The sequence below is a fragment of the Meleagris gallopavo genome, chromosome 4 (assembly GCF_905368555.1).
Source record: "Meleagris gallopavo chromosome 4, MGAL_WU_HG_1.1, whole genome shotgun sequence".
NCBI classification, from domain to species: Eukaryota; Metazoa; Chordata; class Aves; order Galliformes; family Phasianidae; genus Meleagris; species Meleagris gallopavo.
Window position 1 is genome coordinate 52,822,681 of NC_139407.1, and position 24,646 is coordinate 52,847,326.

A 24,646-nucleotide genomic window follows, 5' to 3' on the forward strand; every position below is an offset into this window, starting at 1 on the left:
TTTTAAAGTATATAATCTCCTCACTTCTGAGATGTTGACACGTCAGGTACTTAAGTGCTGAAGCTGGATTTGATGTTTACCAATGATGATCTGCTCTAGTGTCTACGATCTCAACATCCTTCCTTCCTTTCTGTACCTCATCAGATGCCTCACAATTTTACTTTGTGTTTTTTTTTTTTAGTAGAGCAAAAAAAAAAAAGACACGAAAGGTTTCAAGAAAAACAATTCTACAGTAGTCATAACAGCAGGAACACAAGTCATTTAGATTATGGACAAATTAGACTGTAAGGGCTCAACTAAATAACGGAGAAAGCTCTGTGAATTTAAATCAACTACAGTTTATGCTCCAACATGCGATACTTACCGCTTCTGATCATATTAAATTAAGCTTTTAGTTATTATATTTATTGAGTAGCAACTATAGAGTTACAGGACAGCTAGTGATAAACTGAGTGTTGAAAGCAGTCTGTGCTCCAAAACCTATCACTATGACAATCTTGTTTTTAGATTACTATAACATTTTTCTTCCAGAAGCTGGTAAAATTGTGTATTTTAAGAAAGATAATACTTTTTAAAAAGTCACAATCAATTAAGAATCTACCACTTGCTGTTTTACTTTTCAGTTACACATACTAAAGCAAATTTAATTTGGCTTTTCAGTATTTGAGCTTGCATGACTTTCACAAAAGTTCTCTAGGTAAACTGCTTTAGCAAGAAGTTGGACTAAATAATCTCAGAGGTTCATTCCAACCCCAACTGCTGTGTGATTAGGAAGCACTGTCCTCCCCCCCCAGTACCAGACTGTTTTTTCCATCTGTAAATATTCACACTCCAGTATCAAAAAGCTGCTTCATCTTCTTTGGTAATGGTAGAGACAATTCCTCAAACTTCACATTGCAATATCTACCATCCAGCCTCAAATCTTAATTAAAACTCAATTATTGCTATAGCCTTCTCAAGTGTAGACAAAAATTGAACGTTTTCTGGTAGTATTTTTCTTTATGTTGTTTTGGAGGCAAAATAAGTTCCTTAATTTTATGTATTTTCCCTTTTTACATTTTTCAAGTACTTCATAAGGCTTTTAACAACAGACTGAAGACTCATCATTGAGGTGGTTCACTCTGGCAAAAGTCTTTTTACATAGGTGCATTAGTACAGTCTAATAAGAACAGAGCAAGCAAGTTTAGTTCAAGGACATCACTGCTACTTTGTGATGACTATTTTTGCAGTTATAACTGTTCAATGATGATTCAGAGAACACTAATTTCATTATTTTCTATTCCATCAGGTTTCTTTTTCTCCAAACTTTACAAATATTTCCCCTAAGCTTTTTCGTATAGATGATGTTCAACCATTCCTTGACAAACAGCAAAACTCTGGATTCTTTGTTCTCTTAAAGAATTAATCAGTGTTACAGAACTTTTAAGGTACTCAAATACCTCCATCCCATCTCCTGTTCCTCATCTAACCATTCCACTACCCACTGTAAGCGCTTCTGTTAACATCACTGCTACTTACTAAGGACAGAACTAACATTTATGTACAATGGAACCTAAATAGAAAATTACAGAAAAGAAGCACATATCAGTCAATTTCAATTAGCTACAGGTTTTGTTAAAAGCTCCTTCCTAGCAAAAAAAAATTTAGGCAGTCAGTGAATTAATTCTTTCATACAGTACAGCATGAACATTTGGCGAGGAATGAGCCCCTAATCACAGGCTGCTTGCTGGCAGTGGCACCCGTTACTGAGGCAACTAGCATACCCCTATGGAAGAGCTGAAACAATTCAGTGATCGCTGGATAAATTGCTTGTGTTCACTAGAGCAAGAAATATTTCTTTGGAATGTACCTCAAAATAAATTCCTGCTCAGTATTAACATTTTCAGACAAACTGAATAAAAGGCACTGTTACTCAAGCAGTACATTTGTTGTCGCCTACTGTTTAAATAAAAGTTTTCAAACAATTAGCTACTGTTGCCCTAAACAGGCTTCCATGCTACCTCATAGTATTTTCATCTCTCCGTATAAAAGCTCAACAAAAACTTTCTGAAGCACAGAGTCTCACCTTTATATCTAAAATTGAGTTAGTATAACAGTATGCATTATAAAATTATACCATTTACTTAAGAGATGTCTGAACAGCTAGATCTTCAAACTATACAAAAATAAAGTGTATGAAATCTTACAAAAGGAAGACATTAAGACATTAATAGCTAATCCAAAAAAATATAACAATAACTTATACACAGCAGTAAGCATAAGCAATGTAGCCTACAAGAGCTTTGAATAAACAGAACTCTGAAATATGTCTGAAACAAGCATCAGCTAAAATTGGAACATTCCCAAAGCACAATAATGTTTCCAATTTATTGTCTTTGCCACAGTACAAACTTTCACAAACCAGATGTCCATTGTCCATCAGTCTGTAAACAAAAGCTACTAATCCCCTCCTTGTTTTAAGAGGGTGAATATTTTCAGTCCCCAGTCAAGTTTCATATTGATCACTTGCATAAGGAATCAAGAGCTTCCTCTCTTGTTAAATTACACACATCTATACAAATTTATCATACAGCCTGCAGTGAAGTAAAATCACAGTGACAGTCCTGGGAAAAACTTTTTTTTTTTTTTTTTTTAACAGCAGGACCTGAACCATTCTAATAATAAATGCATTAACAAAGCTTCCCATAGTAAAAGCGCGGCATTTCCATTTCCAGAAATCAAGTCAATTAGAAATCCTAGGTTCTACTTAAAAATCCCAAAAATCTAAAAGTGAAAAGTTTTGTCTTCTCAGTCAAATATAAGTCCCTCAGTTTTACTTGCAGAGAGACTCGTCCAGTCTGTAAAACAGTAGTGCAATTCAATTAATTCTACTTCTTTTTATTTTTCTTGAAGTCCAGTAGATAAGCGTCCTAGCTCTATGGAAAGATAGGAAGATGCTCCGGTAAACAATAAACTTTGGCAAGCCCGGGAAGGCTTACTAGTTCATTAAAGCTTTTAAGTCCAAAGTGGTTTAAAAAGGGTTTATGAATAAACAAAAGGGGCAAAAAACAAAAGGGGCAAAAAAAGAAATAAATAGGCAGAAATGAATGTAAACTGTCTGAAATTTTTAATGATTTCTCATTGACAGCTGGCACGATCTTTGACAAGAGAGTCAGTTAAATAGAATTGACCTAGAGAACATCCCATTTGATAACAGAATGCTCAAATGGAATTACATTCCTAAAGATTTAAAAAAAGTTTTTACAATGTTACTACAGACTTCTGCCCACCTCACTTACACTTCTTCTTAAAGAGGCTTTTTATTTTTGATGGCTTTTTGTTTTTTTCACCATTTTGGTACAGGTCCTGTGGGATGCTACTTATCCTAGGAACAGAACAAGCTTCTTGGCTGGGTTTACTATCACTGCTGGCAGAAGAGCATGAGGTGTGCCGAGGCTTTACAACTGGGATCCCACTTGAAAGCTGGTTCATGCTGCAAGACTTCTCCAAAATGCCGTTATAAACTTTGCTTGCAGGGCTAAAAATCATGCTTTTAGTCTCTGCCATGCCTACACAGTCAGGAGAGCCCCTAGATATGTCTGCAGTTAGAGAAGAAGAGTCTCCTGTAGATGATTCCTCGAGTGAGAGTTCTTCCCGGGATACTTTCTGAGGAGAAAGTGTCTGGTACATCTCAAGACTAGACGGAGGAGACTGCTTCCTTCCAATGGACAAATTTAACGAGTCACATTCCGAACCTGTTTCCTGTACTTCCCTGAGTCAGAGCAAACAGAGGAGAAAACAATGAAACTTTAATTGCATGGTGGGATTTAAAGGAAATAAATTTAGAATTAACACCATTAGTTTAAAAGCACCACCCACTTTTCCCTAGTAGTTAATTAATAAAAAAAAAAAAAACACATTAGGTCAGACATTTTAACTTACAACTTGAATTATATCATTTTATTACCTAAACTTAAGTTAGTTAACTTCTGAAATCGTTTTTGTGGGTAGCAGGATCTGCCCCGAATCAGTCATTTGTATCTCACTGAAAAGAACAAAAACTATCTTTCTGGCACGTGAAGTCAAGAAAAGTTATGAAATGAAAGGAGGAGATTTAAGTCTATCATATACAAGAAGTTTCTTCAGGACAAGTGTCCCTACCTTTCAACAAGCTCATTTGCTCCTTCCAAAAGGAATTTAACCTTTTCCTATGAGGCCATGTAACAAGAGTAGGTACACGCTCAACATGCTGTAAGAATTGTGTTACCATCCATCTTCTCTTCGCCCAGTAGCTGACATTGCTTTTGATCCTAGTTTCAGATGTAAAAGCCAGTAACATATTGTAATGGAGAATCAGGGTTAGTTCAGTGCACCCTGGATTGTAACATTACTTAACTGTATATGACATACTAGCTATTTACATATTCATACCAGACAAGAATACTCTCTGCTCCCTGTGAACTGTATCATTTATATTATCCTACAGATTACTTTAATTTTTGACTCTGTTCAATCTCTAACTCTAAACTGATAGTTTCAAATAATCCTATCAGATTTCCAAGTGCTGTTTGCTAGTCTCCGTACCATTGTTTATCAGCAGAGAAGTAAATGGCTTCCTCCTCCTCTTCAGTTCGATAAAGAGCTGGACAGCTCGACACAGAAAGGATGTCAGGGTCAGGGGAGTGCAAAGCATGCTGAGACTGTGGAGATGATGGCACAACATTGCGTCTTGATCGACACAAGCTACTGCTTCTTGCCAGTGTGCTTGGAGGTTTTACAATGGACCCTGAGGCAAAGAAAAAGCAAACCAAAATCCCCCAAGTGACATTGATGTTAATAATTATCTACTCTGAAGACTAAATAATAGGTGTCTGCTTCAGCCACAGTGATTCTTAGGCAACTTCGATACAGTCCAACTATTTAGAGGACATTGCTTAACTGTTTAGAGAAGACAGACTGACATCGCCTTATACATTCTACAGTTAGGTGAAGCAGCTAACCAAGATCTAACTGCAGAAATTTCACATCTGCCAAATACTACTGTCTGTGTGCACCACTGGCTCACTACCCTCTCGAGAGCAAGACTCCCAAACCCTTATAAAACAAGAACAGCAGTGCTAAAATTAGTATGTTAGGCAATATCCTGCGTTTTATTTGTGTAGTGATTTGAAGCTTAAAGAGTATATGAAAGTCTTGCAAGTAAGTGTATCTAGCCGAACAGCCAACTGAATTATACTGCATTAGTTGAGAATTAACAGAAGACTAATTTATCATATTCCATTTAAATTAAAAGATAGTAAATATATAATTAAGCCTCATTTAATGCTCAAGAATTTTTGATAACATTTTCTTTTGCCATGCAAATTATGAATTTCAGGAAAAAAATATTAATGGGTGGAGACAGCAACACAAGAATTGACCATTCAAGAATCTAATACAAAGGGACAAACTATTATCTTCCTCATCCAATTTCTCCTTCAGAAGTTGATTAAGTAGCAATACTTTTATGTAAAGAAACTACAAATCTACTTTCAGGCAAGCTGTTATCAGGCTCATATGCTTCTTCCAACTGTCCCAAAGAATGCATCACTTTGCTTAGATGAGACTGTTCCTGGTGTTCAAGATCTTTATCTAATTCAGTACACCACAGATCCAGGTATTTTTTTGTTTGTTTTTGGTAGCCCAAGCCTTGTTTTTATGAACAAGGACGCCTAGCCCTAACTAAATGCTTTTTTTTTTTTATATGCCAGTTTAGCAACCACTAGATTAGAGTTTCCCTTCTTGGAATCTCAGAAAAGGTTCAGTTCCTGTTTTCAGTGCTGAAAGTCACAACTTTCACAAAACAGCAAACAGCTGCACCTTCATCAGTACTCAGAGTTCATGATCTACTGAGCTGAGGGATAAAGAACAGCTTTCAAGTTCCAACATAACAGTTGTCATGTAACTCAAACTTTTGATTTTACTTTGAGGAATTCCCTACTGACCTGAAATGCAGCTGTTGACAGCTCAGAAATAAGGTTTTGTCACTACAAAGATATTTCTATGAAACAGAAACCTGGAAGTTTACTGAGGTGAAACTACAGAATCTGTTAAGGAAACATGTACTGAGTGTCCAGGTAAATCAGATACCATTCTACTTGATGGTGTAAAAATGAGGACTGAACCATCGCTGAGAGGGATTAGAAGCATTTTGTTTACTCGTAGGTGCATATACACGGGATTATGAAGGATTAAGCTATGACAACATTTAGAGTTTTCAAGTACAAACGAAACACACTATGCTGAGGAACTAGCAGAACCCTAATCCGCCAATAGAAAACAGCAAGTCCCTATCCCTATCCCTTTCTTATAATGACGTCATTCCATTCTCAATCACATTTTTCCTAATCCCCTTCTGTTCTTCAGTTCAGGATTGATTAAACAGATCTTAAGAAGAGATCAAAGGACGTTGGGCCAGGTAATGAGCCCAAACCAGTAAGCTCAGTTTAGGTTCATACACTAAAACAGCGCTGCTTGTAATTGACCTTTCTGCACATTGTTTTTTATCAGACATTTTGCTTCTGTCTTTCCTAGTGTACATTTGTCATTTTTGGCTAAAGGAAGGGAATAGTTTTAACCATTATCAACCTATCACGTAATTTTACTACTCTTTAACTGATTTCAGCAACATCATCATATTTTCTTTCCCTGCTCGCAAAGCATTTCCAATTCTGAGATTGTTTTCTTTTATTATGGTTTTTTTCCTCGTTGTTTGTTTTTCACTGAGTACAAACTTTAAAATCACTTCCATGAAAGCAGACTTGTGTCTTACCAAAGCTCAGAAAGCACATTTAAAAGTTTTTTTGTAATATTATTGCATCCATTGGTCATCCAAGGAATTTGTTCATAAGGTTTAAATCAAAATCCTCATGGTAAAGATTATAGAGACAGTATTCTTTAGAAAGTGATCAGAACTTGCAGAAGAAATAGTGTTGCAAGGGTTTTCAAAGAGGCCTGTAGTATACATGCAAGAAGGTTGGTAAGATCAGAAGGAAAGCGTGCCCAAAGCATATGGATTGAAACCAGCTAAGTGGCAAATAGTCCCATTATGCAACTTTAAAACACTAATTCTATCTATTCAGAGAATTCCAGTCCTAGAAGAAAAATATACATATGACAAATGTTTTCTCCCTACTTAATTCTTAGCTTGATGCTTCTTGAACAGCTACATGGGAACTCATCTTTTTGAGCCTAGTTAATCATAACTTCCCTGAAAAAGGCTCTTGTGTTGACATAATGACTCAAGATATCAGGGTGGTCTGAATCCCCAGTGTATATATTTTGATCATAGTTTAACCAAAGCTGGATCTTCCTCCCTCCAGCATTTGGCCTCTGTGCTTCACACTCAAACAACTCAATTCATCTCAACATAAACACTCTCCCTGAAAGCTTCCCTTGGACAACAACAGGAATTACTTTCAGGCACTGAGGAATGTTTGAGTAGATACATATCACGCTGCCTCTCAAACAAAGGGTAAGATCTACCCAGTAACTGAAGGGATCCTATCCAAACTCCATCCCTGTCATCAGAAAGAACAGGTGCACTAAGAGAAATTCAACATTATAGATTATAAATTGCAACTTAGACAAAACATGTAAGTACAACAAGCAGACTTTCAAAGCCTTAGCTGGCTTTGAATCCTGCATTCCCCCTTCCTTCCCAGTCCCCAACAGTGAGAGGGAATAAAGGCTTTACTGTAAAACTCCATTTTCATTTTATGCACACCCTGAAAGACATCTGAAAAAGTCACCTCAAATTTTATTTCTTCTGACTTTGTTCCAACTCTATTATTTTTAACACTCTCCCCTTGCTTGACTTTAAAATCCCATCCCTCCAAAGCTTTTCCCCTTCCTTTTTACTGAACTTAATACTTACCATGAAACTGTGAAACTATTGGAGGAGTATCTTCATCTAAGTCATCAACTCCTCCTGCAATTGGATAAGGAGGAATGGAAACTCGGGGCATAACTACCCAGCTGTGATCAGAGTAGAGAGAAGAGGTCAAACTTGGTAGCCCAGAATTGTGTGCTATTTGAAAACCACAAATCTTCTCAATCTGTTGCCACCGATAAAGACGCTCCCGCAAGCAGGTTGTCAACTCAGACAGTGCTTTCCTGAAGAAAATAATCAAAAATTACATTTTTACTGACAAAGCAACACCTGTGCAGTCATTCTAGAATACCTCAAGGTCCATTAAGACAGTTGAAATATTCCCAACATCAATGTATTTTAATCTATTCACATAAAAATGCAAAAACACTAAGTTCCGTAACTCCAATTCAATTGTTCCAGGAATTCACAATTCACTTCCCTCCAAGAAAAAAAAAAAACAAAAACAAAAAAACACATTCTGGTATTAGTCTTACTTGGCTTCAAGGATTTTATGGTCCACCTCATCCAGTGAAGAGCTGTGTGCAACATGTAATGTTCCAAACACAGTGCTTCTCTTCTTTTTTATCTTTTCTGCCTAAAAAGCACAAATTAAATACTTAATGCATACAGCAATATATATGCAAGATGGATGAATAGTATAAATCAGCTTAAAGCAGAAAAGATATCCACACACCTACCTGAGTAATTTGTATTTAATGTTAAATTTATTTAGCAAAATATTGGTCTTTACAAAACAGTGAAGTCATTACCTCATCTTTGGCGATTGCTAATTGCATTTCAGCATGCTGTCTTTTGATATTGTAATATTGTACTTCAACTTCATGCGTTAACTGAAGCCACTTCTGCAACGCTTCAGGAACGGACCAATTACTTCTCAACTCAAATTCCTTCTCAGCCTTTTTTAAAGCCATGCGCACCTGACAGTCAAAAAGAAATGAAAGCATCAAAGATTATCATTAGAACTGACAGCAGAAAAAAAGTGAAATATAAACATCTTTTTATCCCACAGCAACATACTCAGGCTTTACAAATCTTTTGCAAGTGTCACTCCGTCTCAGGAAGTACAGCAAACATTTCTGAAACTATACAAGAGCTGCTCTGAATACTATACCTCCTCCTACGCTGGCCCATGACTTGCATCTGACCTGCTACTACTAAGAAGAAAAAGACAAAGCCACTAGTTCCCATCGGATAACAAGACAGTAAAACTTCTGTAATCCAGTTCCATGGATCTAGTTACATACGCTCCTAAGAGCATAACGTTCCACATAATAAAACACCTGAAACTATGACAATTGACAGACTTTTGCTTTAAGTACTTTTAGACTTCTCCATTCAAATCTAGTATTGGAGAAAGACTCTTTTGAACAATCCTAAAGTTCTAATAAAGCAAGAACCAAATTTAAGTCAGCATTAAAATACAGTTTGTGGATACCTGCACCAGCTCCTCCTCTGCATATTTGAGCCTGCTGAGCTCACATTCAGCTCCCTCCCTCAACTCCCGTAGGCGATGAGCTTCGCGTTTGGCATCATTGATCTCATCCATCATTTTGCGCTCCAGATTTTGTTTTTCCACAGCTACGTTTCTATTCTCTTCCTGTGCTTTCTCAAGCCTTCACAATTGAACAGAAAAAAAAAAAATGAGAAAACACACAGCATGTTTGTTAGAAGTTACCATCCTCCAGAGAAGAAAATGTGTTCAACATCACAACAATACAAATTGAATGGATACAAATTGAAATAGAAGACTCTCTGGACACCAGGAAGAATGCCTGTGCTGACCAGATGAGCAAGCACTAGCACAAGACACCCAAAAAGGCTGTGGAGTCTCCCTCCTCAGATATCTTCACAAAGCCACCTCGATGTAGTCCTGGGCAACCTGCTCTGAGTTGAACTGAACAGCCTCCAGGGATCCCTTCCCACCTCAGCCATTCTGTGACAATAAAAACTGAACAAGCCGCATGAATCTGCAGCATCACAATGAGATGTTCATAGTGTCAGACAAAACACGTCAACTTCTCGCTGAGCCTTCACGAAAGGTAATAAGATCAAAGCATCAGTTTCCATAGAAAATTGAGTTACAAACATACCAAAAGAAACCTAACAACTTTCATAACACTAAATAAGCAATACAATCAGTCAGAGTTTGATTCAATCTTAAAAGCTAAAAGTAGATGAAACATACGTCTGTGTTCTCACTTTAACGTACATCAGAAAATATAGATTTCAAAGTTAACTAATTATACGAAAATAACAATACCTACTTCTAAATTAGTTGATAAAGACTGAACCACTATTCTCTACTCGCATTTTAACTTTCTATCACAATTTCAAGCACCCAGGAGCAATATTTACACAAATCCCAATCAGCACTGAGATTACAGTTTCTATTTGGGAAAAAAAAAAAAAAGAACAAAATCCTAAGAAAGCTTAAGTTTTTTGTTTGGTTGGTTGGTTTTTTTGAGTTTAGATGGTCTGTATTTACACTTCACCTCAAAAGGAAATCAAGGACAATATTAACTTTTTTTTTTGTTTTTATACCTTTCCTGCAAGTCAAGAAGACTTTGTTCTGCTGTCTGCAAACTTTCCAAGTCCTTCATCATTTTTGTGATGTGTTCTTTTGAGGTTCTGTTCTGTGTATACGCAAACCAGCAGCCTCCAAAACCAATAACTATAGAAACTGTTAATACAAAATCCTTCATCCAGTTGTGAGGGGGACCTGTACAAAGAATAGCATGACCATTAATTACTTCACATATACAGAAGTCACACTAATGAGTTACTTGTTTTTTTTGTGTATGAATTGCTGTGGTGTTCTTTTCCTTCCTGCATAGCATAGGCTGTGATTAAACCTGATGTTAAACAGAATAATTCCTACTCACTTCATACTTTAAGCTACCTCCAACAACTGCTGTTCATTTACCATACACATAAGAAATTGTGTTCTAGACAAATCTACTTAGTCTATGCTAAAACATATTACACCAAGGAATGTTTGTTGTATTTTTACATTGTGTAGTCTACATCTTTTTTAAGTGAGAGCTTTTCCAATTATACTTCATCAGGTTCCTAAGACCTTTAAGTTATATTTGACTACGTTCTCCTTCAAGTCTGTGCCCTCTGAAATATCCTGTACTGAGTTAAAAGGGTAACTGTAATAAAAGAGATCTTTATAAGACAATATAATAGCAGCACTTTTTAAAAGCAAAATCTCAATTGTCAAAGTACTATATACAAGATACTCATACATTACTTAATTCTTCTATAGCCACCTGAATTTTTATAAAACAAGCTTACAAAAACACTTAAGGTAACTCTTTCCACAAAACTAGCAGCTTGTTTCCCAAACAGAACACTTGGTTAAATCACTCCAATATATCTCATGCAGCACAGACTCCACGCTCTGCCAGCATCACTATTAAGTGCTTTGTTCCTTTGGTTAAAAACAAACATTTCAATTTTAAGGCTTAACCAGATCTGTTCTTTTCCTCTCTCTCTCAAGTGTTTTCCTCCCTGCAAATCCCAAGTTCAGATCTGTCAGGTGAGCTCAGACCCGATCCGTGATTCAGTAGTCTTCTAACTGATCACCAAGCTCTAAGGTCTAACTAATTAAGGGACACTCCATATGCATAGAAACAAAACTGACCTATAACTGTACAAGCAAGCATGTAGACCACTAAAGACAAATTCTGCATGAGCCAAAATGAGTCAGATGCAGAACTGCAATATTACATTCGAGTGCACTTCAGCTTAAGTCTGTATAAAAGACACTGGCATCAGATACGAACAATCACCATCTCCCACTTTTTCTTTTTGTGATTAAAGAATCATGCCCACTTATCTCAGCATCCCAGCTTGCGCTGGAGGTAAACCTAACATTAGCTAGGAGTCTAGCAAGCATGGTCAAAAATATTTAGAAGACACATCACAAAAGCCAACTTACAGTCTAGGAGATACACTATAATTTCTATGTAGTCTTTAACACGTATGTGGGCCTTTAATCCATTATTCTGACAATATTTTAATCAATTGTCCAGTTTTATACTGCATGTCAAGCAATCAGTATACCCACAATAAGACATTCTATCTACAGTATCAAGTGTCACTGGACATCCTTGCTGTTTAATTTATACAATAAAAAGCTAAGGTAAAATTACTAACGTGTAAGAGGTCCAAATAAAACAACATCCAAGGCTTTAAGCTGAAGTTTCTGTCTATGGCTCCGGTCAATTATTTTCAGGTGAGAGATCATGAAAGCATGTTCATTTACTGCTATCCTGTTAATGACAAAACAACAGATTACATATTTCAAGTTGTACTCAAATCTCTTCTTGAAGAAAACGCACCTACACTGTACAGAATTTTTGTTATATGGACTATGGTCATGCAGTCAGACTAAGAGATACAATATGATAATTTTGTTATGAAAAACAACGTGGCTAAGGAAGAACAATCAAATCATAGTGCTACCCTTTCAGGAATATTCATAAAATGAATCCATCTGGTGTAGTTAAAAGCAATGATTTATCTATAAGCTTGTGGCAACTCAAAATATACACAATACTCAAATGTAGCAAATATGCTCAAGAAAATGGTTTCCACAGATAGTTCTGAATGTATTGCATGGGTAAATATCAAAGTTGTCCAAAATAAAGTGAGCTAACATACAGATAATTATGTAGTCATTGATAAAGACTTCAACAGAAAAAGAGATAGAACTACGATAAAGGAACAACAGGAAGGAAAGTATAGCTAGAATTACTTCAACAGAAAAAGTCAGCCTTTAGAAACACCATGGCAATTCTCTTTTCTTATATTTGACCACATCTAGTTAGTCTTCAGGTTCATACAGCTGTTTGCACATAACAGTTAAATCAGCAGCCAACAGTGAATCATTTGAAACTAATTCACAAGAAGTATTCACCTGGGAAGTGTTGTTCCATTGACATTGCTCTCCCTAAAATTCTTTTCATACTGGGGCAGTTCAACAAATTCTGACAGCCATTGAAGAGTGTCCTCTTGAGTCCAGTTATGAACTGAGAGAAAAAAGGTTGATTAATTTTAGCAAAAAGCAATAATAAGGCATTGCGGACAAGCAGTAGAAAAAAAAAATCAAGTTACAATGAGCATGAGAGTTAGCCAAAAAACTGCAGACAAACCAACATTCACATTAACCAATGTTACAGCAGGTGCTGTAGCAATAATTTAAGGTACCATATCAAAACCACTCCCAGGAACCCACCCTCATCTTCATAGAGGCTTATGCAAACTAACCACAAAAGGGGAGCAAATAAGTGAGAAACATGGGAAGAGTGAAAGAGAATACTGAAAGATAGTAGATATATAACAGCAAAATACATGAACTCCTTCAAAAGTCCACGACTTCTGTATTATGTGCAGTGGTATTCCCACTAAGAAAAATGTTTAAATTGATTCAAAAATCTCAAGTATATAATGGCAGGAGTCTATATAACCTGTCATAGCTATAAATGCTCTTAAGTAAATAGAGAAATACTAGAAATACTAACCATAGATTTTTATCCCCCAAACATTTCTGGCCATCACAGTCCAGCTGCCACAACCTAGAGCTTCACACTGATAATTTAAAAAGCAATCGTTTCATATCCCATTTCTTCCCCTGCTTTTGCACCAAACTGTTTTTCCAGGTGTTGATCTTCAGACTCCATCTTGTCATAATACTCTAAACTTTGGTAAAAGATAGTTCAACTCTATTTACAGATTGCTTTCGTATTGCAAAGGTTCTTAACTGTTCCTTTAGTGGGAAACCATCAGGTTCACAGGTTGTTCTAAGCATCTCAAAAGGTTAGTCAAGATCATCCAAGATTGTCCTTAACTGCATCCTAGAAGTACTACATTCACAAACCAATTCAAAGCAAGTGCACTGTTTGGACTAGACAGCAAAAGACATCTAAAATAGCTACTACACACTAGACACCTCATTACTGACAGTACAGAACATGCAATTCTGGAAGCAACAAATCACTGAGTTTACAAACGGAAAAATTAACAAGTTTCACTTCTCCTGAAAGTATTTTGCAATCATATTATTAAAATCAAAGTGAAATTGGTTCTTGTTTTTAATAAAACTTTAGTAATATTATACTTTTTATGGAAGAAATATACATACTGAAGTTGTTTATAGTAGACTAAGTTACTTTTGCTCTACTGCAGAGACAAAAAGATACATCTCCTTCACAGAACACTGAAAAAAGTTCCAAAACAATCTAGTAAGTTATAATCGAGAAATGTCACTTTCCTATTCATTACCCATCACTGCACCAGATACCTCCATTAGTACAGAAAATCCATAAAGCAGCAAGGTCTATCTGTCCTGAACTAAAATGAAAACTTGTACTTGCTGTGATCTTCTCATATAGTTTCCTGTTTACAAAAAAAGAAGGACTGCTATTAACAGTTATACACAGGTGTGCCTACCTAAATGACCTCTCTCAACTTTAAGATTAATCAGAACACGGAGTCAACTCTTATTCTAGGATTTCATATTCTGCATCTGTCCACAAGAAATTTTAACAAACAAAGCTGTAAGGAACAAACATTTCTCCTTCTAATATTTCCTCTTTTGACATTCAACACCAACATACTGAATTAGAATGAAGAGTAGTCAATGCCTGTTTCAGTTCTACAGAAACCCATGGCAAATTAGCTGTCTGATTAGAAAACTATAGATCACACAGTGAAAGCTTCGAAGTTTCATGCTTGTCTAGGTCTATCAGAATCTTATTGCACTTCATTTTATCACTAGATTGGCTAGAATCCTCAGATTCAGGAAATACCTGTTTTTGTGTTTGTTTGTTTGTTTTTTAATTTATATAAAACCACTACTCAGTCAATGTTAAATAGAAGATAAATAAGCCTGAGTCTTGAGATTTAGACAAGCAATTAAGTTGTACACACTTACAATTTATGTTTCCTGATTCCAATAAACAGTCCTTTTCATTAAGTTTATTTTCCCCGCATAAAAAAAAGAGATGTGAGAAAAGTCTTTTCCAGAGGAATCAACAGCTTTCCAAAAGTAAAAGAAAGATGTTAAGAATAGTTCCAAGACTCAATCTCTAAATTAAGAGATTAAAAAGAGTAAGACAACAAAGAATCTGGGGGGTGGGAGGGCTGATCCAGATGTCAATAAGAATGGCATCTAAAGCAAAGTAAAACTATACAATATCGTGCACTAGGTTTGGCTAAGTCCTAAACCTGACAGTCTTCCCATTTTTATAGACAAATTCTTGCATCCAAGTATAGACCAGACAGCAGCCAAGGAAAAACACTGCCATCTTTTCCTCACATCTTATATGAAAAGCTGTTTTGCTTGTTCCTTCATCCTAAACTGGTTATGTTCCCCCTCTCTCAACATGCAATCCATAGCTAAAAATGTAACTGCAGAACAAGCTTCTAATTCCCTACAGGATCTGTCAAGCACATCCACTTACTCAGAAGCAAGTAAGAAGTAATTATCTGATTAACTGATCCAGTGGCAAACAAGTACAGCTGTAAAAGAGGATGTGCAATTAACTAATGAGTGAAAGTAATCTGCAGCTGGAAAAAAGCACACAGACACATTGCTTCCAGATCTGAAGAACTGTGTGGTGTTTCTAGCCATACAGCAGGGAAAAGAGGATTGTAATAACCTGGAAAAAGTAAAGTGACATCAATGGATTGAACAATTAAATTAGGAAACTTTACACATCGAACTTAACCTCAAGAAAAGACACTTGAAACCTAACTCATTCATGTTTGGAGGTGTTAGCAGGGCTCAAAGTTCCTCTGTAAATAATTAGTAGCATAAAAATAAGATGCTTTCAGAAACAAATTGTGCAGAAAAAAATACAAGTCCAAATCTGACAGAGAACAAAGTTTTCAGTACACAGGAAAGAAATGATTCAGTTTTTAGAAGCGCATGAACAGGAAAACATTAGGATAAATGAAAAGTAACAAAACTTTGATCACATATTCTCCCTCCTTAACATCATAAAGAGCAAGCTAGCTGCCCTAAGTAACAGAAGAAGTTACTACCATCACACCCAAACTTCAGGGCAGACTGAGACACCATCAAGGCTCTAAAGAAAGTATACTTGTATCCCATATGAAGCTCAGTTTCCACATTTAGAAACTGCTTCCAAAATACACAATTTCTTCGTAGAAATTGTCAGATTTTGACCTTTTACTTTCTATGCAATAGTTAGTTGCTTTTAATCTCTGTGTATTATTTAAAACCAACAGAAAACAGCTTTCAACTAGATGGCAGACTAGGGGGTGAAGGCAGACCAATAGACTCTCCTGGGAAACCAGAAACAAGCATTCTATAATAGATATGTCCTCGAAGCTTCCTTTTAGCACCACAGAAGCTTCCTTCAACTTAGGAAGAAATTCCTTTAGGAACCTGTAATGTTTGAGTGTATTAATATGGAGAGCATAATACAAAAACAAACTGCAATTTAACTTATTTTATAAAGCCAAACTTCATATTAGGCAACTTACTCCAGATTCCAAAACGACACTGCACAACAAGTGTTCAACCCAAAGCTTTATCCTACACAAAACTACTTCTATGTTAAAATTGTTGCATGCCTGCTTGTAATTTATTTCTGCACGAGTGACATTCTAATGCTAGGTCTGCATGTGGGACCTCAACTTCCCTTTCCTAAAGCACCACAGCAAAGCCCTGGAAAATTGATTTACAACAGCCAAAATATTCAAGCTTTCTTTTTATTCATGTCTTCTATGCAGTATATAAAAGTCAGAAGTATCGCCTGACCTGTCTCCAATAAGACCTTACAACCAGCATATAGATTTATCCCTCAACAGCATACAGTAGTGAGAAGTAAGCTGGCCTTCATTCAGCAGAAGCAGCAGCAGCCTGCTGAAACACAATACAGGAGAACTGATGACATGAGTGTACTCAAAGTCAAGCAGGCAGCTGCAGTTCACCTCCATCAGCACTGCCAATTTGAATGTGACAACTCCAAGTGTGCTGAGGGAGTGACTTTTACTTATTTTCATCACCCAGAAAGAATACAGTAGATAGCAAATGGAGGAGCAGCAACTGAACGACACAAAGTTAAATGCATATGTCATTAAAGAGTAATCATAGTAAGCTTCCGTGTCATACCTATTTCTACAAGTAGCTATCTTGAGAGACAGCATGTCAGCAACATGCCTTGGGCAGGCAGATGTAAAAGCCACAGTGTTTACACCCCGATGCAGCACCTAGCCTCTAGACTTGCTTCAGCTGTATTTAGCTTATTTTGGATACCAATTTTGGTGTTTCTTTTTGAAAAACAGCTGTAAAAACACGCTTGAAAGTAAAAGGAGCAACATGACCCTGTATAAAGCTGTTCCTTGCTAACCCATATTCATTCCTCAGTAGGAGATCAGGCAATAGATATACTTTTATTCATGTTAAACTTATCACAAAGCACAGTGCTATGGAGAGGCAGTTGTAAAGTAAAATATTACAGTATCAGACCCAGTTCTCTTACGGGCCTCCAACACAGATCAGAATACATACAACAGCAATACTTTACAGTGAATAGTGAATGACAGTCATATTCTGAAAGCTGAGAACAGACTAATCAGGCAAAATCACAATACATACAAAAAAACCAAAGTGATTCCATATCAAGCATGTGGAAGGACTCCAAGGTTTTTACTGTAGCAAGACCTTCAGCAGCTGCATTATATGAAATACTGTGCAACCAGTTCTTACAATTATTCATTTAAATTAAATTGAATTTAAATTAAATAAATGGTGACCCTATCTTTCCAACAGTGTAGCACTAAAAGCACAAGTTTAATTCCCCCTCGCGCAGAATGCCTGTCTGCAGTACTGTACCCTCCCGCTCCAAATGGCATGCAGCCTTACATAACCCAGCCTTAGCTGGGTGCACACATGCTTCCAGCCTCCAGTATTTAAAACCTGAGACAGTAAACAAATTAGAAAGTGCAAGGCAACCATAACATCTTCATGGCATGCAGTTTTAGTCCCAACTGCTGCAACAACACTTGTGAAATATTACCTCAGATTTAAACAGGTGATCACACATAAATAAAGCCTTTAAAAAAATACATATCTTTTCCTCTAATAAAGAAGGCACTTCAGGTAACCTTCTTTTAACATAGAAGAGCTCAAAAGAAAAAAAATACAGGACAGGAAAGAAGCTTTTTTGTATTATAAAACAGTCTACGTCATGCACTCAATACAGATTAAACATCAAATAAACCATAATGGCAAAAAGCAGTTAGTAAAACTAGCTTTTTATAGAATTTACAATTAATCTGACAAAAGTAAACTACTCATTAACTCCAGGTTTGACTGAAATAGATCTGTTTTGCTACAGAAAAAAAAAAAAAAACTATAAAACACCATGGAGCAATGCTACATTGCCAAGAGTGCAGCATCCTGTCTATTCCCCAAGACAGATCAGAGAAAGGATAACCAGCTGAAGGCTCCTGCCCTATTTTCACAGACTCCCTTACTACTGAGGCTGCATGCCTAAACGATATCTTACGATAGCAGCCAAATTTACATAATCTTAGTCCATTAGAGAGACAAAAAAACCTACAAAATGTGACTGAGCAGAAACTACAGAACAAGTTCATTCATCATCACCTCTGCTGCATAGCTACTGCCTCTTAATGACCCTTGTAAAAAAACCACACTGACTCTTCACCTTTAACTCAGCAATAACTAAGCCTGATACTTGACAATAGATGAAGTACTCAGCACACGTGCAAATGAGTTAAAAAAACAGCCAAATGCCATAAGACAGAGATAGGAACCACAATGAAAATGGATATATAAGCATAAAGGACAGATCAGCACTAATAAAAAAAATCACAAGGCTTTTAAGAAACCAATGTTTTCTATGCTGAAAACAAGCTATGCTAGTTCTTAGACACTGCTCTGAAAAGAATTGTGTCTCCAGAAGCTTAAGATTGAGATTAAAAAATGTAAACGATCAGTATCATCAACTAAACTAAGTGATAGCTATTTTGTACTAAGGACTCACCAAAACTAATTGGCAATGGAGCAACAATAGCCCAGATGCTGATTTAAGCTATGACATGGTTCCTCTTATGATGGCAAAAAACAGCAGTCCCACAATTTCTTGAACTTGCACCAGTGCAGACTGTGTCTTACATACTGAGCCAGGTAGGGACATCATGCCAAAAGTAATTAAATAGCAATATTCTGATGTTTTTCTTGCTTCAAACATTGTCCATCTTGCATCTTAAAAAGCAACCGTAAGCTATTTGATAAACACTGAAGACAAACATCCACACAAAGTAATATTTATCAGAAGGAAAGGGCAATTTTATTCAGTATTAATGTCTTCTAGACGTATTATTTCTTAGTTTCTGAATAAGCAGAGGTGCCAAGGGCTATTTAAAGCTTGTAACTGTCATACAAATACCTCAACATTCTACTAAGCAAAGTCTCCATCTACTGATACCACCATTTACACTACTTTCCACAATCTTGTTAAGTGCTATCAAATTGCATTAAACTGGCACTACAAACTAGCAATTATAACAGAATTCCTAAAATGTCTAGGAGGGAAAAAGTAATATCTTCCATGTTTCCCAAGTGAAATCAAAATAGATTTGAGAGGATCCACACTTTCTACTGGTCACCAAAACCAAGCATGTTTATAGAAGAAATTCAGAAACAACATTTCAAGACCGTTTAGGTTTGATTTTAAGTAAGTTCTGAAAGCAGTGAAAAGGTTGGTAATCACAGAAATACAACTTTGGGAATCTCTGAACTGCAGCAATTGAAGTGAAGATTTAAAAACACCTAAACAACTTTTCATCTTATGAGGAAAAATTAAAAGAGAAAATAAAGAAAATAAGAAGGCATCTCTATCAGCTGTATTTCCATTAGGAACATAAAGCTTAAATATCTTTAGCTTAAATCTCACTTTTCCCAAAGCATCATTTATACCACACCATTACTACCACTTGGGAGTTCCATTGTAGAGGAGGCTTTTTCAATGGTCAAACAGTATCTTTAAGGAGATGCAGAACAAAGTCAATGTAAAGAGACAGTCAGATCTGACAGTATCCTCAAAAAACTTTTGAGTCTTACACTGCTCACTACATTCAAGAGATCTGGAACAAATTATATCAGAACTACCTGTTTACCGAGTATTATTACAGCCAGAATTACATATAATAATTCTAGGGAGATTAATTCTAGGGACAATTGTAGGGAGATGATTGTTTCCAATAATGTAGCTGTAGTATTTTCTTTGCACAAGACTTTTATAATGGAGAACTTGCAGAATACTTGAAGAGATTAGATTTAAAAAAAATCATTGGTTAAAATGTAGACATTTATTACAGCAAACAGTTAACCAATGTTAAATGCATATTTAAGTGCCCATGCTAGTTGAATGAATGAAAAGCATGTTCCTCTTTCCATTTCTATTCTGTACCTACTTATTATTGTTCAACTGATAGCAATTTACAGGTCTCCAAAGCACTCATCAGTAACACGGTACCATTTGAAAAGGTTAAAAAAGGTATTTTGCTTTTAAGAACTCTAACATCCCCAACCTCTAGAGTTTCATTTTAATCACTATATTCTAGACCATATTCAGCAATGAACAGAAAACAGCTACCATTTGATATTGATATTTCATCCAAACTGAAGGGGTGCATGCTGGGCCATTATTTCAATGTCCTGTATTCCAAGTTCTAGAAGACTTTACAAAATGTTTTACACTAAGAATTAGATTTCATAACCCAAAGGAAGTAATAGAGTGGAGGTACATTGGAATTTCTACTTTATAGTAAAGTGCATAACGTTTAAAAACACAATGATAGCAACCTTCAGGGATTACTAAATTAAAAACAAGCTCATCTGGAATTCAGTGCCTGCAACAGATACTTCCATAAATCACAACCTCTTATCAGTGAATTTAAGCTATCCTAATTTACTCACAATACATTCCGCAGAGCAAGTGGAAATTGACTCTAGAGGGAGTGAGTGAGTTTTCAATTGGATTTGCATGAATATTTACTCTCTGTGCTAGAGAGTACCACTACAGATTCCTGAAGATGCTTAAGCAAAGGTCATCCATTTACTACTCTGAGTGACTTGGTAGGAAATGGTTGAATTATGTCTATTTCAATAAGCACCATGATTTCTAGTTATTCCTTTTTACCTACCTTCAGATGTTTTCCATCGTCTCCATAGATCCTCAATAGTGATATGCTTGTCTTCTCTATGCAGGTGGCTATGTTTATTAGAAGCATCCTTATACTGCATATCTTCCCTTAGAAACTGAAGAAAACAGGAAAACATCTTTAATTCCCAAGTAATACTGATTTCTAAACAAAAACTGTAAATAAATTGGGCAGAAGAGAATCTTTACCATCTCTTCCCTATGCAAGCAGCACAAAATTCAGGCAAGTCAACTATGTCAGATTTAAAAAGTTTGATATTTTTACAGACTTGATTTGCAATCATTATATCCTAGAAAAACTGAAGCTGTAATTGCTAGTATATCGACACCATTATTAGTATATCTTAGCCTTACAGCATTTACAAGTATGTACCATGTCAATCACTCTGCATACTTCTCCAGTCTGAATAGATTTAAAACTTCTTCACCTGTGGAGGGCAAGACCATATAATATTTGAAAACATCAGTCCTTTATGGATAGTGAGTAATACTCAAAACCTGCTGTGGCAGTTAAAGCAAACTGCCTGAGGGATGAGAAGAGAATACTAATATTACTACAGCCTTTTGAGTAACAAAAATTTGTTCTACTTAAAATTGGAAGACAGAAACCATCAATTTTCTACTTTATTAATGATGCCTCAGTGGCAACATTCCAAGTACCGAAGAATTACACATAGCTGTTTCATTCGCAATGATTAGTAGGAAACCTATATACCAAAATACGATGTTGTTGGGCTACGAAGCCAGCAGAGGGAGCAGGAGTTAATAGATCTATTCACAATCAGCTCAGCTGCAAACAGTCAGTTACACCAGCTTTTGGCTGAAAACAGCCTAACTTCAAATTTTCTTTACAAGTACAGAAAACAGATCCAAGTTCAAAGCACAAAGCTTTCAGATAGGAGAGAAGGAGAGTGGAAAATATCAGTTAAATACTCAAGGAAAACCTAAGTTTGTTTTGTTTTAAATGAATGTCAACGGTTTACGGGCTGGTTCGGCCCGGTTCCGTGACTAGAAGGGCGGAGGGATCCGCGGATCCGCGCCCCCAGGAAAAAAAAGAAAATAAGGGACCCCGAAATAATTGAAAACAGTGGCAACAATCTGAGGTAAAACAAAGTAATTTACTAAATATGGTATCAACAGAATTTTATAAGGAGAGAGAATGTGAAATTGATAGTGGATCGGCCTTACCACAACGCTGAGATGAGAAGCGCAGGCAGAGAAGCGCAGGCGAGAAGCGCAGGCAGAGAAGCGCAAGCGAAGCAGCGCAGGCAGAGAAGCGCAAGCGAAGCAGCGCAGGCAGAGAAGCGCAAGCGAAGCAGCGCAGGCAGAGAAGCGCAAGCGAAGCAGCGCAGGCAGAGAAGCGCAAGCGAAGCAGCGCAGGCAGAGAAGAGAGCATCAGGTGACCTTGCCGGGAGTTATATCTCCTCGCTGACCGCAAAGCCCCCTGGGGAAACGTAGCTGCTCTTCTCTGCTGGACAGGCACCCGGAACTTGAGCATCAGCAGTCAAACCCCCAGTACATTGCATGATGTTATGATGTGGAATACCGATAATGAAAAATCATGAAACCATGACAATGAAGTATCCACAAACTCTTAGCTTGCATTTAATAATCAATATGTATTAACTCCTCAAGACAGGTTACGCACTTCTGAGAATTTCTCCATGGAATTCTGTTCACCTGTTCAGTCCCATCTACCTTACCCCTTTCAGATGCTGTGACAATAACAGTAACATCTTCCTTCATAAACTCCTCTAACAAAAGATGGTCACAATGAGAAAGTTACAGCAGGAACACCTAGACCAGACAATGCCACTTTTCAGAGAAGGGATGCATTGCATTATGAAGAGATAGGACAATCAAACACGCATATTTTTTTTGTTTTGTTTAAAACACCATTATTTCAAAAAGGCCTAATACGGAAATTCTTCAGGAGGAGTTGTCTTAAATTGAAGAAAGCCCTAAAAACAGAACAATTCTGGTAAGAGAAAAAAAGGGGGGGAAGAGAGTGGGTGGATTTTTCTATTCTTCGCCACAGCAGCTAATCTCTCTTCTGTTGCCCTGGCCATTAAGTACACAAAGAACAGGTTAGAAAAATAACCCTAAACAGAAGTTAAAAGAATAAGCTCTGAGAAAAAAAAACAGCTAAGGATTATTTTAAGCAGCAGAATTACTCAAAAAAAAGGCCTTTTAAAAAGACTATAAATTTGAAACCAAGAAAACAGATGAGTTACATAAAAATACATCAAGAAAAAAAATAATTTGTTAATGTAAGTACTTGAAGTAGAAAGTGCTTCAAAAAAGAAAAAGCCAAACACCTAGATTCAAACCTTCAATTCCCAAAGGTTGGAGATAACTGTACTCCTACAAAAACCTCACATCCCAGAGCCCAGCATTCAGCAGCGTGAAAACATTCGCCCTGAAGCAAACTGAAGCTGGAGTCCTGTAACAACTACAAGGTCAGGTAAGCCACCAAATTCCTCTTCAGAAGACCTTTAGTACTCCAACAGTTAACTCAAATTGCAGCTAACCTGTCACCAAACACTAGCCTGAAGCAAGAACCACCACCATCATAAAATTTTGATCCTTCTGAAGAAAAAAACAAACCAAAATCTAATACAGGTCTGACATGCAAATAGCATTAACAAACTAAAGCCATGAATAACACCACAAAAAAAAAAAAAAAAAAGATGCTGGGCAGTTTGAGTACTGAAGTTTCAAAATATCTTTGCCTGTTGAGGAGCAAATGAGTAATTGCATTCTTCTGCAAAACAGTGGTAAATTTAAATTAACCACTCTTGCTAACTACAGAAGGAAGCATTCATCTGCTGTGTTTATTCCTTGTTCTGGAGTAAGACTCAAGTTTATGATTTCCAGTTTCAGAAGCTTAAAATAGACTCAAACTGACACACTTTAAGAGTAACATCTCAGCGTTACTATCTCCCTCCAGCAACTATTCATTTCTACAATATAATTCCCCCTAGTTATATTATTTCCCTCATTTTTATTTCTTCAAAGGACACTCAAAAAAGTAAAAAAAAAAAAAAAAAAAAAAAAAGAAATCAAAGTTTTTAACTACAACCCTATCTTCAGATACAACCAGTTCTAAAAGCAGCCACCATTAGATAGTCTTTTGGGAAGCCCTGTTACTGTGTATTATCTATTGCTATCAGATACACGGCACCAGGCAAGAATGCTCTTACAAGAGAATGTGGCACACAGCATTCACCATTTCTCCCTGTAGAGGCTTCCAAAGATGTGAAATAAGGCAATGTATCAAAGACTATTGGACACGTTACTAGAGAAACAAGGCTGTTTCCATAACTGTGAAGGCAGAAGCTACTGTATATTAGAATTATAGATAATTCTAAATATAGAATTTCTACCAAAAAAGAAAATTATTGCGGTTCAAAAGAAAATTTTACTTATTCTACTGTAAACATCACGGTCCCTTCAAAGGAAGCTGAAATTTCCACAAGCACACTTCCTTGTAGCAAGACTGCCT

At 36.5% G+C, this 24,646-nt stretch overlaps 1 protein-coding gene across 4 annotated transcripts in view; it reads right to left on the reverse strand.

Annotated features, from left to right (window-relative positions):
• Window positions 1-3,089: 3,089 nt before the first annotated feature.
• The window catches only part of STIM2 (stromal interaction molecule 2), a 59,459-nt gene continuing 37,902 nt past the window's right edge, over window positions 3,090-24,646 (reverse strand). Inside the window, exons 1-12 of one of the 4 annotated variants that reach the window (XM_085223348.1) lie at window positions 22,330-22,720; window positions 21,515-21,569; window positions 21,125-21,239; window positions 12,837-12,948; window positions 12,074-12,189; window positions 10,454-10,631; window positions 9,348-9,525; window positions 8,662-8,829; window positions 8,386-8,486; window positions 7,895-8,133; window positions 4,564-4,765; window positions 3,090-3,751 (exon numbers count right to left, since the gene is read on the reverse strand). In XM_085223348.1, coding sequence (XP_085079474.1) covers window positions 3,271-3,751; window positions 4,564-4,765; window positions 7,895-8,133; window positions 8,386-8,486; window positions 8,662-8,829; window positions 9,348-9,525; window positions 10,454-10,631; window positions 12,074-12,189; window positions 12,837-12,948; window positions 21,125-21,239; window positions 21,515-21,517 — 1,893 coding nt within the window. In that variant the 5' untranslated portion in view covers window positions 21,518-21,569; window positions 22,330-22,720 and the 3' untranslated portion in view covers window positions 3,090-3,270. Of the gene's footprint in view, window positions 3,752-4,140; window positions 4,290-4,563; window positions 4,766-7,894; window positions 8,134-8,385; window positions 8,487-8,661; window positions 8,830-9,347; window positions 9,526-10,453; window positions 10,632-12,073; window positions 12,190-12,836; window positions 12,949-21,124; window positions 21,240-21,514; window positions 21,570-22,329; window positions 22,721-24,646 lie in introns of those variants that run through there. The other 3 variants (XM_085223349.1, XM_085223347.1, XM_085223346.1) reach the window with 3 other exon arrangements.